At 45.9% G+C, this 17032-nt stretch overlaps 1 protein-coding gene across 1 annotated transcript in view; it reads left to right on the forward strand.

The window, feature by feature from the left end:
* GPR158 (G protein-coupled receptor 158) overlaps window positions 1–17032 on the forward strand; it is a 385566-nt gene that overhangs the window by 186107 nt on the left and 182427 nt on the right. The window contains exon 4 of the mRNA XM_014608949.3: window positions 3402–3619. Within this exon, the coding sequence (XP_014464435.2) occupies window positions 3402–3619 (218 nt within the window). The remainder of the gene's footprint in view (window positions 1–3401; window positions 3620–17032) is intronic.

The raw sequence follows: 17032 nt of genomic DNA on the forward strand, positions 1-17032 counted from the left end.
ACCACCATGTCGATGTCAGTGACATGTCCCCTACTCCATGAAGCTTGTCTCACCAAGAAGCTTGCCTCTTCCTGGTCCAGGAGGTTGGACCCAAGCTCCACGACCAGACATCCCAACCACACAGCCAGAGTTTCCTCAGGTCGGATCCTGGATTCTCTACACAAATTTTGCAGTTCAACTCTGGAACGAGCATAATAGGTAGTAGCGTGAACTGCACTCTGCGGATTGATGACTTGGCTGCTTGATGCTGCAGGCTGATCAGTTTCTTCGCGAGTCGTTGTTGTTGCTGTTTCTATTGGAGCTGTAGTTATCGTTACAGTGGGGGTTGTTGCTGTTTCAGGCGGGAGGGGCGGATGCACTCCTCCGCTTGACTCCCCCTCCCGTCGGCAGAGGGGCGTGGTCGGCAGAAGCGGCGTTACGTCACTGGGCGGAGTCACCGGCCGAACCCTCGCGGGTTCCTCCGAAGCTCCATCCCTCTCTTCTGGCTCCTCCACGCGGTCTTCTTTCAGCATCTTGTCGGGGCAGTTTAAGATCTCCTCTCTCAGCTGCTTCTCTGACCGCCCGAACAGCCATACGCAGCTGGGTCTTCAAACTTAAAGTTTTATTCATTAGATCTGTCATAGTCTGAAAAGTTGCATTTAATTCTCCCCCCTTGTCACACCGTAGGACCACTCTCTCATCTACGGCGCGGTCCTCCGTCTCTGGGTTTTTGCGGAGCTCGGACGGACGATCGCGACCTCTCAGTCTAGGTATTACCATGCAAGGGGAGAGCCAGCCGATCGGCATCGGCTCTCCCATATCCCGGGCACACCGCGAGCAACGGACACATTCCCGGGTGGGGGTCGGGCTCACCGCGCTCGCCGGGTCGACTTCGGCGAGGGACACAGCATCGAGGGGCCTGTACAGGACCCGCTCGTCGCTCATGATACACCCGAACGCCGCAGGGTGAAGATATACTTCTTTCCCTTCTAGGGCTCCGACTTCGGAAGCTCTCTCTTCTCCCTTTAGCGAAAGGCATCCACGGATACATCTCCTGCCCGTTCCGCCCACCTGGTGGTACGCGATGTGCGCCTCCAGTTCCGCAGCACTTGCTACGTTGCGTCTCCCACTTTTCCAAGGGCAGTTCTCCACTAATTCTAACTCTAGCGAGCCCTCTCCTGATCCCATCCTCGTCGCTATGTGCGGGCCGGGTGCGAACCCGCGGCCCTGGTCGCGCTGCACGCGGGCTGTGGCTGGCAGCCCGGGCACGCCGGGTCGGAGAGGGCGGGCGCCGAGCTAGAATTAGGCACAAAACGCTTAATGGTTGATTTTAAGATTGTTTACTTACACCAAGATGGTCGCGGTGCAGGCTGAAAACTTGCTTGAGTTGCGGTTACAAACAGAAAGAACACGAACAATCACGTGGAGTTTGCTAGGCTCCACGCAGACAGAACTCCGGATGTCCAGGACAAGCACGCCTCAAAACTCGTCGATACGTCTTATAAAAGGTTACCGCTCGAAGACGGGAAGAGGTGGGCGGTGGATCAGGCCGCCAAACTCCTTTGAGTTCCACACAGGGTTTCTATTACCCTGCCGCGTACCCAGAGTCCCCACGAGATGGATGTGGAGTCCTCTTCGGCTTGGGCGGAAACCGCTCAAGCCTCTTATACGGCTAGCAGGCCAATCGCTAGCCGCCACGTGGGAATAATTTAGCACTAGCCAATAGCGGGACACGAATTTGCATTCGAAGAGCGGGAACTCTTTGCACCGTGCTTTTCTGTGTTGCAAAGAAAATGCACCCTGCAAAGACAGCTGCAAAGTGGCGGGAACTCTCTCCCTTGCACGCGGGTTCTCTGTGCAGCAAAACTCCACCGTGCAATGAAGCTGTAATCCCATGGGATAATTCTAGTGCCGAAGCACACACAAAATCAGACCTTTGGGTCATGATACACACTAGGGGAAAAAGCGAGGAAAAGAATTAAAGGTATAGTTAGTTTGTGATCTCAGAAATTCAAACTAAAGAGAGAAAACTATATATATGTGGTGCCACTGAAATGCAGCTTCCTTTGGAGTTAAGGACAGCAAGCTATGGGCCCAAGGCATTCCACAGACATTGCTGGAGGATGAAAATTTTGATCAAAGATGCCAGCGCAATTCTCTACTATGAAAAGAGTGGAAAGGTGTCATTATTTTGACACTTAAATTCACTTTTAGCTTATATTAAGTTCTCCAAAGTGTGCTTCCTGAAGTCCCTAAATCTTATGGGGAAAGTATCAAGCACTTTCAGCAAATTGGTTTACTTTTTTGTTTGATATCTTTCCCATTTATTTTCTCCTTTCCCATTTCCCTACTTACTACTTAGGCTCTGACATTCCAGGTGATTATCTATAGCTAACAGCCAGAGTTTTGATGCTAAACTCCTTTGAGACTTAAGACAGTCCCCAAATCTTTCCTTACAGCTACTTAAAATTTCTGTATCAAAGAATGTGCAACTCCTGCACTTCCCACCTTGCCACTCAGGTGTATAGTGGATCAGTTTCTTTTACTGCTATATACTAATTGTATTATCAAAAGCTGATGTTCCTATGAGTTGTTAGAAACCTTACCATTTCTTGTAGGAGTGCCAAAGAGGAAAAAATACAAATCTTGGCCAACAAATGTGTTACTGGTCTATAGATGAGATGTTTCCGTTCTAGGCATCGTGAATAGCTGTTTGTGGGTTAGGATCAACCTGCCATTCTCATATTGTTAAACAGCAGCTCCCAGCTGGCTTCTGGCTAAGTGGAAGGGTGTTAAAGACTGCTGATTTTTGGATAACAAAATGTTAACATATATTCAAGGTTTTCTGCCTGCATTATGTATGTAAAGGAAAACTTGAACACACCAACAATTTCCACTTTGGGCAAAGAATTGTGTAATCATACAGCAGTGTGCTGAATGACTTAATTTAAAGGGATTTTATCCAATTTAGAGCTAATGAGCTCACTAGATAGCATCTGTATGGAATTAAGGGACAATAAAAAAAAATCACATCAGAAATTAAGTCAGCGATGTTAAGAAGTTAATGGTATCTGTTTTTCATGCCTTAATATAAGATACCTTCCCCTTTCATATATTTTTGTGATAAATTCTCCCATTCCGCAGTTCCTCTCAAACTGTCCAGAACGTTCTGTGAGCCTATTTTAGAAACAATCAGAAAATGTTTGGCGTTTAGTTTCTCCTCGCTTCTAAATTGTTTGTGTTTCCTGAATGTGGTAAAACAGGGTGAAGCAAGAACAATCCCTGCTAGTGGTGCTGTAAATTAACGAGCAGAGAACAAGAATTAGGAGGGAGGTCAGCAGCAGAAGTGTTTGCTCCTATATGTTTGAACTGCCTGTACCATACCATTAAAGATATTCCCCTCCCCCTTTGGATGCTTTCAGGAAAGGATACAGATAATCACTTTTCTGGAGGCAAGATGTCTGAGGAAGTCTACACCTGCCTACCCTGCAGGGAAGGATGTTCTTACTGCACAGATGATGCTCCCTGCTATGCACAGGAGGACAAGTATTTACGGCTTGCTATCATCTCATTCCAAACATTCTGTATGCTTCTGGACTTCATAAGCATGCTGGTAGTATACCATTTTCGCAAGGCAAAGGTAAACACAGAGATGTTTTCTTTAATCTTTCTTCCTACTCTCTTACAGACACACTTGTGCTTAAATAAGGTGCCTCCAGGTTGAATGATCAACTTCTCAACCAAGCAGTGCTTTTTCTATTTGGATTTTTCCCCCCCACACAGGCCAATATATTCTGCCACGGTTGCTTTACTGTAGGCAATCAAATCCATATTTAAGTACTTGAATAAGTGATCTTATTTTTAAAAGTGCAGAGAATGTACCAGGTCTCACAGAAGTCAGCTGATCCAGTGCTCAGTGGGTGTCAGTAATAGCTGTTAGGTACTCAGCACTTCTGAAAATCAGGCCGCTTATCTAAACACTTTAATATGGATTTAAGTATGAATTTAGGCAGTAGAGTTTGAAGATACTACTATCTTAATCTGTTTCAGCATGTTGGGAAGAATGTTTGGTTTAAATATTTTTGGGACACCTTAAGCCTGATAATTGCTTGAAAAAGCAATGTTTCAAAATCTGTAGGAAGTTTTAATTTGGTTCCTTGTGTAATGGATTTTGAGTTGAATTTTTCCTGTACCCTAATTTAGTTCTCAAAGACTTGTGTGCATACAGTATGTTACTTTGTTTAAATAGTTTCAACTACTTTCCATAGATAGAAAAGCATTTCTATTGTGGCTTTTGTTTTATTTTACTGGGTTTCTTTTTTACACTGATGATCACAGAGTCTACTTCATCTGACAGTTTTGGTGTTAGAAATACATGTTACCATCTTCAAGACCCTAATACCCTGTTTGGAAATGCAACATCAGTTGTAAAATGTTTTTTTCTTTCTTCAGTCTCTGACTGTTCTTGCTTTTACTAAAATTGTACAAGTAGATTCAGATTACAGCCTTTATTGAATTTACAAAGTGTCTAATTATGAGAAGTCTGTTCTGGCTATCTGTTAACCCTTTTACTGTAATGTTATAGGGGCTTGTTTTTTTTAACGGTTGTGTTAAATAGACAATATCACTAACAGAAGCATTCCTCATGGATTAAGCTCTGTCATGAAGCCTGCAAGGGAGTGAACAAAGGTGGATTGTATCCCATCCAACTAAATTTTTTTTTGTTCATTTCTAAAATGCATAATAAGTTTGAGTTTAATAAACAGCATGATGACAAATAAGATAGGGGAATTGTAACCCTTTCATATAAATGGTACAGATCAGATGAGAATGAACTACACGTATGTTGTTGTTTTTATAATATAGCATTACATGTGTGTAGTGATCCCTGGGTTCAATAAACAGGTATATGTGAATAAGAAGAACTAAACAATCTTTACTTGTGGGGCAGTTGGTAACCTCTGCAGATCATTTACCTTTCTGTAACTCACTAGCCTAATTGAGGGATCATCTCCCAATTCCCAACTTCTGTAGCCTTCTAAGTAAAGGAGTGTCCCAAAAGTATAACTTCAGTCACTACAGTATGTCTAGTAGACTTTTTTTTGGCTGCGGAGGGGAGGGGGCAGGACCTGGTTTCATTCATCCTGGTACCAGTGAAATTGCATTTATAGTAGTGCAGAAATTGGAGGTTTTTCAAAAGTTAAGAGCTGAACAGGATTGGAATATTTCATATGAAAGAAAAAAAAGCAGCATCTGTTGTCCTCCCCACTTTTTAAATTCCTTTCCATTTGTCCTAATATCTCATAAACCAACAGAAAAGGTCACAAGCTCAGTTTTGTTTTGTATTTTTTTTCCCAGTGTGCTACCTTTTTACAAATTAGGCAAGTGAGAATGCCATAGAAGTCAGATATGAAACAAGACTTTTTTTTCCCCAATAAGAGACCTTTTGTCTTTTGAATGTTCTATTTTTGTCACATTGGGTGTAAATAGATTTAATTAAAATTTTTTTTAGATTAGAAGATGGGGTTTTTTTGCTCTAAATAAATTTCTTAAAATGAACATTATCCAAAAAAATAGCAATGAATTGGTTAACAGGCATTTCCGTTAGATTAATGTTGTCAATGAGTAGAAATGAAAAATGGTATCCCATTGCTTCTCATGTCACTCAATTGAATTTTGTCTTGGATTCTTTTATATGTCCTTTTATCTTGTTGGTACAGCATGATTTTAAAAAAAGAAGAAAGATCTTGTGTGATTAATGTGAAATGAGAAGCTCTCTGAAAGGCAAACATACTGCGAACAATGATAATTTGCATAAGAAAACTGCTGGAGATATTGGATAATAACAGAAAATTGGAATGAAAAGAATAAAATTGGTAGTGAGCCATATGCTCTCTGCCAAGGGGGGGAAAAGTCATGGAAATGAAAGAAAAGCTACTGGAACATGGATTATCTAGATTCTGAGAATGTAAAGGGATTTCTCAAACGGTAAGTAAAGCAAAAATATATTAATGTTGAGGGTGGGGTGTAAAACTCATCATATCCACTGAGGTGGGTGAGTATTGGAGGGAAAGCTTTTTCTGATTCTCAAAGATCCTGGAGGCCCTCTGGGTTAAACTCTGTGGGGAACTCAGCACAGGGGACACAATGGTAGGAGTCTATTACAGAACCCCCACCCAAAATCAGGAGCTTGACCAGGAGTTCACCAGGGAATTGGCTGAGGCTGCATGTTCCCAGTCCATGGTTGTCATGGGAGACTTCAACTACCCAGACATCTCGTGGGAACAGTGCTCAGCTAAATCCAAGCGGTCACGAAGCTTCCTCTCATGTGTGGATGAGCTCTATCTGATACAAGAAGTCTATGGGCCAACGAGATGTAAAGCACTGCTCGACCTAGCACTGCCAACCAGGGACGACTTAATCGGCAACCTGACAATCGATGGGAAGCTGGGTGACAGCGACCATGAGCTGATTACCTTCACCATCTGCCATAAAGCTGGCAAGACAGTCAGCAATACAGAAGTCCTCGACTTCAGGAAAGCTGACTTTGACAAGCTCAGGAGACTTGTCAGTGAGGCCCTAAGGGACCATGACCCCAGGAGGAGGGGAATTCAGGAAGAGTGGCTACTCCTTAAGGAATACACAAGCTAATGCTATTCCGTCTCAGATGAAAGGCAGCAAAAGGGCACAGCAGCCCCCTTGGCTCTTCAGGGAACTAGTGGACCTCCTGTGGCTAAAAAAAAAGACCTACAAAGGATAGAGGGCTGGATCCACCTCCAAGGAGGAATATTCTTCAATGGTCCGGACCTGCAGGGAGAGAACAAGGAAAGCCAGGGCTGTGCCTGAACTTCAACTAGCTACAAGTATCAAGGATAATAAAAAGTCCTTTTTTTAGATATGTGGGGAGGTAGAGGAAAAGCAACGGCAACATCGGACCCCTGCTAAACCAGAAGGGGCAACTGACGACCGACGCCCAAGAAAAAGCCAACCTACATGTAACAGGTATCCATTCTGGGCTGACCTAAACATGGCCTGCACACCTGTTCCTGGGGCAACAGCCCACCTACTCGCCTGCTATGCCTAGTTGTTAATTGATTAATTGGTGTTAATTAGCGGGAGGCTGCCCTTGTACTGCCCCGCTGCCAGGAGGCGCTATCTGCGGCTCTGTTTCCTCCCCTACACCGCAGTCCACACCTCACCAATGGAATAGATGTTATGTCCCATCCTAGTTACAATCTGGCCCTTTTTTGTCCTCTCTGGGCCTACTCAGTCACGCCACCCCCTCTCTGGGGCTCCCCAATAATGCCCCCTTTCCTAGGGCTTCCCGGCAACTGCCCCCTCCCTGGGGCTCACCACGCCCACACTAGGCTGGGCCCACACCTGCACTGGGACTTCTCAGTAACTGCCCCCTTCTCTGGGGCTTCCACCCCTCTCAGGGCACTCCTCAAAACTGCCGCCCCCTTCTCTGGGGGCTCCTCAGTAGTGCTGCCCTCCTTCAGGGCTCACCGCAATGCTACCCCCCTTCTCTGGGGTGCGCTGCAATGCTACCCCCTTCTCCGGGGCTCACCATGCCCGCACTGGGGCTTCTCAGCAATGCCCCCTTCTCTGGGGCTTCTCAACTGCCCCTCTCTGGGGCTGGGGTCTATTTACCCCAAATGCTGCTGAGTCCCCTATGAGGCCTCCTCCAACCCTTAATAGCCTCACCCAAACCACCGGTGATAAACAGCAACACAAAATGCAAGCCCATCGGCTAGAACTTAAATAGAAGCTGCCCGGCCATAACAATGCTCAAGCCTATCGGGAAATACTCCATCCCTTCCATGAGAGAGAACTCTTTCCTCCATGGTTGCTGGCAAGGAACTGCCTCTGGCCCCAGCCCCTAGGGTTTATAAGGGAGCCAGGCCCTGCCCCTTCTGGTCAGCTGACCTTCTCTGGTTGCCCTGGCAACCCACAGCTGGGCTTTTTATTCCCTGCTAGGGCTTCTTCCCTAGCAGTTTCCCCTCTCTGGGAGCAGGGCACCTCAGTGCTCTGTGACACTACTAAATGGGTACTTTGCATCAGTCTTTCATCAATCCCATGGGACACCTCTGCCCATTATGGGAAAGGGAGGCCCAGGTGAGGGACATTCCTTGCCCTCCATCAATGCTCACCTCGTGAAAGAACATCTTGAGAGCCTGGACACCTTCAAGTCAGCTGGCCCTGATGATTTACACCCCAGGGTACTCAAGGAGCTGGCTAGCATCATAGCTCAGCCCCTGGCATGGATCTTCAAGAACTCCTGGCACTCTGGTGAAGTGCCTGAAGATTGGAAGAAGGCCAATGTGGTGCCTATCTTTAAGAAAGGGAGGAAAGTGGATCCAGCAAACTACAGGCCCATCAGCCTGATCTTGGAAGATCTTGGGAAGATCTTGGGAAGATCTTGGAAAAAATCATCAAAGAGGCCATTCTCAATGGACTGGCCGATGGCAACATCCTGAGGGATAGCCAGCATGGGTTTGTTGCGGGTAGGTCTTGCTTGACCAATCTTATTTCCTTTTATGACCAGGTGACCTATCACCTGGACAAGGGAGAGGAGATTGATGTTATATATCTTGACTTCAAAAAAGCCTTCAGTCTGGTATCCCATGATCACCTCTTGGCAAAACTGGCCAACTGCCGCCTTGGGTCCACCACGATCTGCTGGCTGGGGAATTGGCTCTGTGGTCGAACCCAGAGGGTGGTGGTTGACGGAAGTCATTCGTCATGGTGCCCTGTGACCAGTGGGATCCCTCAAGGCTCCGTCCTTGAACCTGTATTGTTCAACATCATTAATGATGTGGACATTAGAGTCAGAAGCGGACTGGCCAAGTTCGCCAATGATACCAAACTTTGGGGTAAAGCATCCACACCTGAGGACTGGAGGGCAATCTAGGCTGACCTTGACAGGCTCAGGAAATGGGCGGATGAGAACCTGATGATGTTTAACGCCAAAAAATGCAAGGTTCTCCACCTTGGGAGGAAAAACCTGGAGCATCTTTATAAGCTCGGCAGTACTATGCTGGCTAGCACTATGGATGAAAGGGACTTGGGGGTCATGATTGACCACAAGATGAGCATGAGCCTTCAATGTGATGCTGCTGCTAGTAAAATGAGCAAAAACACTGGCTTGCATCCATAGATGCTTCTCAAGCAAATCCCAGGATGTCATTCTCCCATTGTACTAGGCCTTGGTGAGGCCGCAGCTAGAGTACTGCGTCCAGTTTTGGGCTCCACAATTCAGAAAGGATGTGGAGAAGTTTGAGAGAGTCCAGAGAACAGTCGTGCACATGATCAGAGGTCAGGAAAACAGAACTTACGATGGGAGGCTGAGAGCTATGGGACTCTTCAGCCTGGAAAAGTACAGGCTAAGGGGCGATCTGATGGCCACCTATAGGATTATCAGGGGTGTTCACCAGGATCTGGGGGAATGATTGTTCACCAGAGCCTCCACAAGGGATGACAAGGTTGAACGGTTATAAACTCCTGCAAAACTGTTTCAGGCTGGACATAAGGAAGAATTTCTTTACGGTCTGATCCCCCAAGGTCTGGAATAGCCTGCGATTGGAAGTGGTTCAGGCACTTACTCTGAATGCCTTCAAGAGAAAATTGGATGTTTATCTTGCTGGGATCCTGTGACCCCAGCTGAATTCCTGCCCCTGGGGCAGGGGGATGGACTTGATGATCTTCCGAGGTCCCTTCCAGCCCTAATGTCTATGAAATCCCTAGAATGGCAAACATTATAAACCACTAAGAATTCCTTTTTTTCCTATAAGGGCCAGGGCTTGGTATTGCTACCATTTTATAATGTTCATTGCTTTTTTAAGTTGCACAAGTAGGTAACTGGAAGTGAGGAAATAGCAAGTAAGGACCCCAATCCTGCAAAGATTTATTAACACATTAAATATAATTCACTGTAATCCTATCCTTATCTCTTGCACATCCATGTAATTGCTGGTCCCAAACCCAATAGGAGGTAGAGGGTTGAGCACATTGCAAACTGCTTAGCTCTGCTTAAAAACAAACACACAAATCACCATTGGGTACAGAAACAGGATGAGACTACAGTCTCTGCACAGAGTAATGGTAATTTCTTGGTTTGCAGGAGGGCTCCTCCTAAGAGTCAATATCAAGAGGCCAGGAAAACCTTGACTGGAGTCTGGGGCCAGGGAGGGGGGTTAAACCCACCTTCCCCCAAGTACAGAGGTGCCCTGCCCTGCTAAACTGACTGCTGGCTGTGGCTGTGGACTATTAATCCCAGGGGCACCCCAAACCAGGAAGAGGAAGTGAGGAGCAACCTTACAGAGTTCTGCGTTTGCGATTCTGAACTGCAAATCCCAGAGACCTTGAGGGCAGCAGGAAAAGAAAACGAACACACAGCCTGTGTTGGCTACATGCCAGAGAGCCATGCTTTAGCATCCCCTGGCTTCTGGCCACTGAAAGCATGTTGCTGCATTTCCAGAATCAAAAGTAAATGTCTGTTCAGGTGTTTCTCAGTTTAATCTCTTAGGTTTAAACTAACCCGCAAAGACTGAATTGATTCAGCCTCGGGCTTTTTGACTGTCTGTACTTAGCTGAGAGGTGCCATATTTTTTAGGCACTGTTTACAGTAAGTCTTCCTAGAAATACATCCTGCATGCAGAGGGATTAGTATATGTCCCTCTCCCCCTTTTTTTAAGATGTCTAACTATACTATTAAACTAACAAACAATTACAAATTCAGTCTAATTTAACTCTTTACTTGCTTAACTCAGCCTAACATGTTTTAATCAGTCTCTCCTGCCATTTCAGCAATATGACTGTCCTGTATAGCAAATCCTCTTTATCCATGTTCTTGTCTGTTCTGTTCTGTTTCATGGCCACTAACTGGATCAACTTATTGTTTGCAATTTTCTTTGTTTTCAGTCCATCTGTATTGATCTAGTTGTCAAATACTTTGAGTAGATGTCTACGATTTTTTTTTAAATTTGGCCTTCGTCTGTGATCTTGGAGTATAAACAAAGTTAATCCTCTTTGATTATTGTGTGTTTAACTGGCCAGTAGGGCTGTGTGAAACACTATCATTTTGTTGACATCCATTTCACCATTTTGAAGGGACAGTGTTTCATTTTGTCATTTAGTTTTGTTTTGAAGCATTGTCTCGTTTTGTTTCATCGACACTGATGAAACAAAACGAGGCAGCAGCAGCAGCAGCAGCTTCCCTTCATCCAGTGCAGAGATCTGGGGGCTTGCACCCCTGGGAGGAGTCCGGCACAGCCCCGCAGCCCTCCCAGGGGTGTGGGCCTCCAGATCTGCACCCCGAATGGGAGGAGACTCAGGCTGCAGCAGTAGCAAGCAATCTTGTCCAGTGTCAGACACAGCCCGTGCCCAGCACCAGTCCCAGGTGGCAGAGGCAGCCTGAGCCTCCTCTCATCTGGGGCACAGATCTGGGGGCCCACACCTCTGGGAGGGCTGCAGGGCTGTGCCGGACTCCTCCCGGGGGTGCGATTTCCCCCAATCTCTGCGCCAGATGAGGGGAAGCTGCTGCTGCTGCCTCAGACCAGTGCTATGTACTGCCTGGGCCCAGCGCTGTGTGCAGCCCGCACGCAGCATCGGGGTCCATGGAACTCAGCCTTGCGGTGGTAGGCAGAGTGCAGCCTTGGCTCTGCCCACCTCTCCTCGCTGAGCTGTGCTCCAATCGGCTCTGCCAGCCCTACAGAGCTCAGCCCAGTGGCGGGAGACAGAGCACAGCACTGGCTCTTTCCACCTTCCACCTCCAGTCTGTGCTCTGTGGGGCTGGCGGAACCACTCAGATTGCAGTGCCAGCTCTGTCAGCCTCCCACTGCCAAGCTGAGCTCCATGGGGCTAGCAAAGCTGATCAGAATGCAGCCCGGTAGCGGGAGGCAGGCAGAGCTGGCAAGGAGGCACAGTTGGGAAGCAGGGAGAGCCAGGGCTGTGGTCCCCACCAGGCTGAGCTACATGGGGCTGCAGAGCCATTCGGAGCGCAGCCCTGGCTCTTCCCTGCCTCCAACCACCAGGCTGCTTCGAAGCTTTAAAATAAAACTCTCAAAATATTTTGAGTTGTTTCAGTGCTTTTGTTTTGTTTCGATTTCGCTGTTTCGAGCTCAAAATGCATTGAAACAGCTTCAAAACAAAACACTTGGTGAAACTTCACCTACTGGCCAGTGTTCATCTTACCAAATTTGCACAGAATCTGTTCTTTTAAAACTGTTTTTAGCTGGTCTTGCTCCTATATTTCAATATTATATCTGTTTGTACTTTCCCATTCTTATCCACACCATCACAAACTCCTTTTTTGCCTTTTGTTATTGTTTCATGTCTAATAACTCAGTGTTTATCCTTTTATACAGGGTTTCAGCACATGATTTTCCACATTTGCAGCAGAACAACTCTGTAGTTTAATGATCGATGTTTTGGACCTGTGGATTAGATGAATGGCATGGGGCTGATCCCCTGGTGTGATTGAACCCTGCATGCTAGGATCAGACCTCACCCTGCCTTTACTTGCCTGGAATAGGCCCTGGCGGTCCCATGCTTCCCCTGCCCAGCCCCATGGATCAGGATCAGGGCTTTGGGACACAGCACCAGGCCCATGCATGGGGATCAGGGTTCTGGAGCCCTGTGCCACCTCTGCCTGGCCCCACATGCTGGAATCAGGGTCCCATACCATCTCTGTCTGGCCTTGATTTGGGATCTGGATCCCCACCCTACTTCTACCCTGCCTCACTCACCAGGATTGGTACCCACACTGCCCAGTGTTTTTGAACTAGTGCATAGGTCCATGGACTACAGGGCTCCCCACATATTCGTGATGGGTCCGAATGATTTGGTGCTAGGGGCTAGATTTTATCTGTAGGTGAGGGGTTGATCACCCCTGCTGTAGTTCATTAGTGCTGATTATAGATGTTATAATGCTTCTAATGCTTTCTTGAATAGGGTTTCTTAACTAAGGCTAAGAATATTACTTTTTCCACAATGCAAACTCCACTCTTAATCTATTATCTTGAAGGTTTCTGGGCTTAGACATCTCTTGATGAAAGCCAGATGCTTTAGGCAAGTCCAGTGATTCTTTATTCATGAATTGTGATCCATTGTCAGTGATTGTAGTTCTTAGAATTCCATGGCATGCAGATAGTTTGAATGTTACTATAGTTTGACCAGTTGTTACTGCTGTTATCTTCAAGTATCACTCCTTCTGGAAAATTAGCATAGGTGTTTACTATAATCAGCTGATTATGTTGTCTTGTCCTGGAGTATCACTGTTCTTTTATTCTAGGCAGCTTGGTACTTCTCACAACAATCCACATCTCCTCATGTCTTCAGTATCACATTTATCTATGGCCACAAAACAACTCTACTCTTTGATTTAATCATTCTCAGGTGCCATTCATATATTTGTTCCAAAATTTTACTACATATCACTGTGGGATCTACAGTCCATGTTCTCTTCATGAACACTCCTAACATCACTGAAAGCTGCTTTTTTTTTTTTTTTTTTTGTATTGAGAATGTGCAAATGAGAAATGTTGATTTCCTCTCCTCCCCCCGCCCCTTCACATTGCTGGTATCACTTCTTATAGTGCTTCATCTCTAGCTCTCCTGTCACTAGTTCATCATCTATGCTTGGAGATGCATTTACTAAGTTCACATATGTTTGTAGTTCAAGATCATCAGAATCTCGGTTGTTTATTCCATATGGTCTGGAGAGGGCATCTGCCATCCTTAATGGTGTCCAGGTTGGAACTCCATGTCTGATATATCATACTTCACTCATTTAAGAAGTAGGTGTTGTATCCTTGGTCTCTCTTGAATCACAGGACTTGGCTTGGAGAGGCTGGCTCTGACAACACCTATGACTGACTCTTTTGTTTCTTGGTCCAGGTATGCATCTCATTTGAGTTGGAACAGAATGTGGGCCCAGTTTGTGTTGCACTGGGCTGTGGAGGGAGCACACTAAAAATGGATGGGTACTCCTAAATGAGCTTTTTATTGGGAGGGGGTTTCAATCATTGGTGATATGCATATGGTTACTAACAAATGTTTCACTGGGCGGGGACACACTTTTGTTTTTAACTCTTTTAGAATTAAGGTTTAAAAAGTTTGCACGTGCTCTCTCTCTCTCTCTCTCTCTCTCTCTCTCTCTCTCTGAGTAATTTATCAGCCCCTATACACAGGCCCATTTAGCATTCCCCTTGATGCTCAAGGGTCATGTGTAGGGGTTATGTGCAGTCTGTCAGGATTGGTAGTAGCCATTTTGAGTTAGCTCTCTCATTCGGTCACCCAGCACACTATGCCTTCCACTCCTGGTACCACATAGTAACTTTAAAGAAAAGCTGTATGGTGAAGATGGCTCTTTATTATATACAGTTTACATAAAGGACTATTTAGAGAGATGAGGTTTTACCACTGCTGTACAGACAGCCCTTGTTCCTGTTCCCCAACATCAGGAACCATATACTGCAACCCTAAGACTGTAGAGGTGGCCCACTTCTGGACATTATTTACAGGATGACTTAATCATGTAGCATTAATCAAAGCACATAATTCCACTCTTCCATACTGTGCACTGACTGCTAAACCAGTTCCAGATCTTTGGTTTTATGTCCAAAGCACGACCTGTGCTTTAGTCTGTGACTAACCACTTGTCCCACTGCAGTTTTATAAGAATGCTATGCTTTATAGAGCCTAATCAAACTTGAAAGATCTGAGTGCAAGGCTATCTCAGTAGAGGACCTTTGGCTATAAAATTACCAACTGCCAGACTAGGTGGTGCCCTAGTCTTGTAACTTTCAGATTGGTTATAAACGTATTAGTATCATTTAGATATTTTTGTAAATTATACAAAACAAAGATAATAAAGACATTTACCTTGTATATCAGACAACACTTTCTAATAATTAGAGCTTTTAAAATGGAAAACCATTGGTGTTTTTCTGAAACAACCTTGAAAGCATTATCTTTTCAGAAATGAAAACTACATTGGGCAAACTACTAGAATGTTTTGTAGCCTGTGCTTTACTATCTTTGGTCCCTAAGAGTTGTGTGAGCTCCCACTAGGGAACAGAGCTGTACAAGATGGATTCTAATAAGCCTTTCTCATTGATTCTTAATGTAAAGCTGAGTGGATTCAGGGCAGCTGCACTTAACTGAATTTCCATTTGGATTTATGAAAGAACATTTATGGATCTGCCATGAGGGGACTTCCTACTGTATCAGCAAAATAGCAGCAACATTATTTATTTATCATGCTAGAACTTTGTACTACTACTCATCACCATACTATATGAGCACCTTTCATGTAAAATCAATTGCAACAATATAGTCCCTAAGTACTCTTTATGGAATCTCTGGCACTTTTAACTTTTATAGGGTCAGATTTCTATTTGGGCTTGTTTTTGGTTTATTAGTTTGTATAATAAATATTATGATAGGGGAGGAGAAGGCAGTTTGAATACTGAAGATTTAGAGCAAACGGTCAGACTTCTGATTTACTGATCTCCTCTTGCACATTGTTATGTAGCTAGATCTCCTTGACACAAAACACTTTATCCTTGGCTCTGTGATCAGCATTGCCCAGAGGGAATGCTACTGTCACGAGGATTCATAGATTAACATTTGTTCTCTGATGTAGCTAGGGTCTGCTGTGCAGTAGGAACACTGTGTCAGTCTGTGTATCCATGTAGTGTTTCTGTTCTCTGTGTCTGTCTGCATAAACACTTCTGAAAATGAAAAATAAGTTTACAATTTTTTTTAATGTTTCCTGTAGACAGAAGGAGGTAACTTAGAGTGATATAGGGGCAAGAAAACAAATATGAAGAGAAAATAGAAAGAAATATGTATGATATCAGATGCTTCAAATAATGAAACCAAAGCAAAACAATGTTTTTTCCCTCTGCAATTATTCAACTTTGTGATCTATAAAATGCCCCTAGAATATGATAATTCACTTTTTATCAGCTTTATAAAACTTGTAGTTGAAATATTCAACTGAATTGGGAATGCTGGGCATGTCTACATGTGCAAATGATGCTGGATGGTTTTATTCTGCAGTAGCTTACTGTGTAGTAAACTGACCCTGGGCAGGCAGGCATCTACACGAGCAGGTATTTGGGTGGAAACTTGTTTCTACACTGCTTGGCCCCCCTGCAGCAGCCAGGGGGAGCTCCAGGCTCCCCAGGGTGCTAACCCAGGGGGGAGCACGGAGCACAGGGCCAGCTGCCTTCTTTTGCATAGGCGACTCGTAGTTGGGATACGGGGGGCAGGAGGGCACATGCTGCGATCCACTGCTGGGAGAAGCCCCCATCCTGGTTGTGCTCCACTGGTGCCCCCTCAGACTTGGGAGGCACCAGTCACCCATGGTCTTCTGGCAGGGGCTGGGAGATTGCTTCCTGCCCCTGGGAGCCACCTGCTGCCAGGGTGGGCTCTGGTGGCACAGCCTGGGCCAGGACAATGTCCCCCTGCTCCAGTAGCAAGGAGCTCCTGGCCCCAGCTACCTTATCAGGGGCAGGGGAATTGAAAACAGCTGTGGGGGAGGGGCAGGTCCCAGCCCCCTGCCCCAATCCACTGGTGGGGCAGCTAGCAGTGGATTGGAGTTTGAGAGCTGGGACCTGCTCCTCCCCTGTAGCTCTTTCCAAGTCCCATACCTTGATTACCCAATTGGAGCACATGGCTAGGACCTGCCCCAGATCAGGACAGTTCCCGGCCAGCTCTGGGCTGCACGGAGAAGTCTGTACGTGCAGCCCAGAGCTGGCTGGGAACTGTTCCATTTTGGGTAGTTTCTAGCCAGGTCCAAGCTGTACATGCAGACTTCCTTGTGGAGCTTGGGGCTGGCCGGGAACTGTCCCAGTCTCAGGCAGGCCTCAGACAGCTCCAAGCTGGGTGGGGTACTCTCCCCATGCAGAGTGTTCCCAGCCCCAACTCCACAACCAGAGTGGGGGCTGGGAGATTGCTCCTTGCACCTGGGAGCTGCCAGGGCAGGCTGCACTACCAGAGCCTGGGCTGGGACAAAGTCCCCCTGCCCAAGCAGCAGGGAGCTTCC

Source organism: Alligator mississippiensis, chromosome 5 (genome assembly GCF_030867095.1).
Source record: "Alligator mississippiensis isolate rAllMis1 chromosome 5, rAllMis1, whole genome shotgun sequence".
NCBI classification, from domain to species: domain Eukaryota; kingdom Metazoa; phylum Chordata; order Crocodylia; family Alligatoridae; genus Alligator; species Alligator mississippiensis.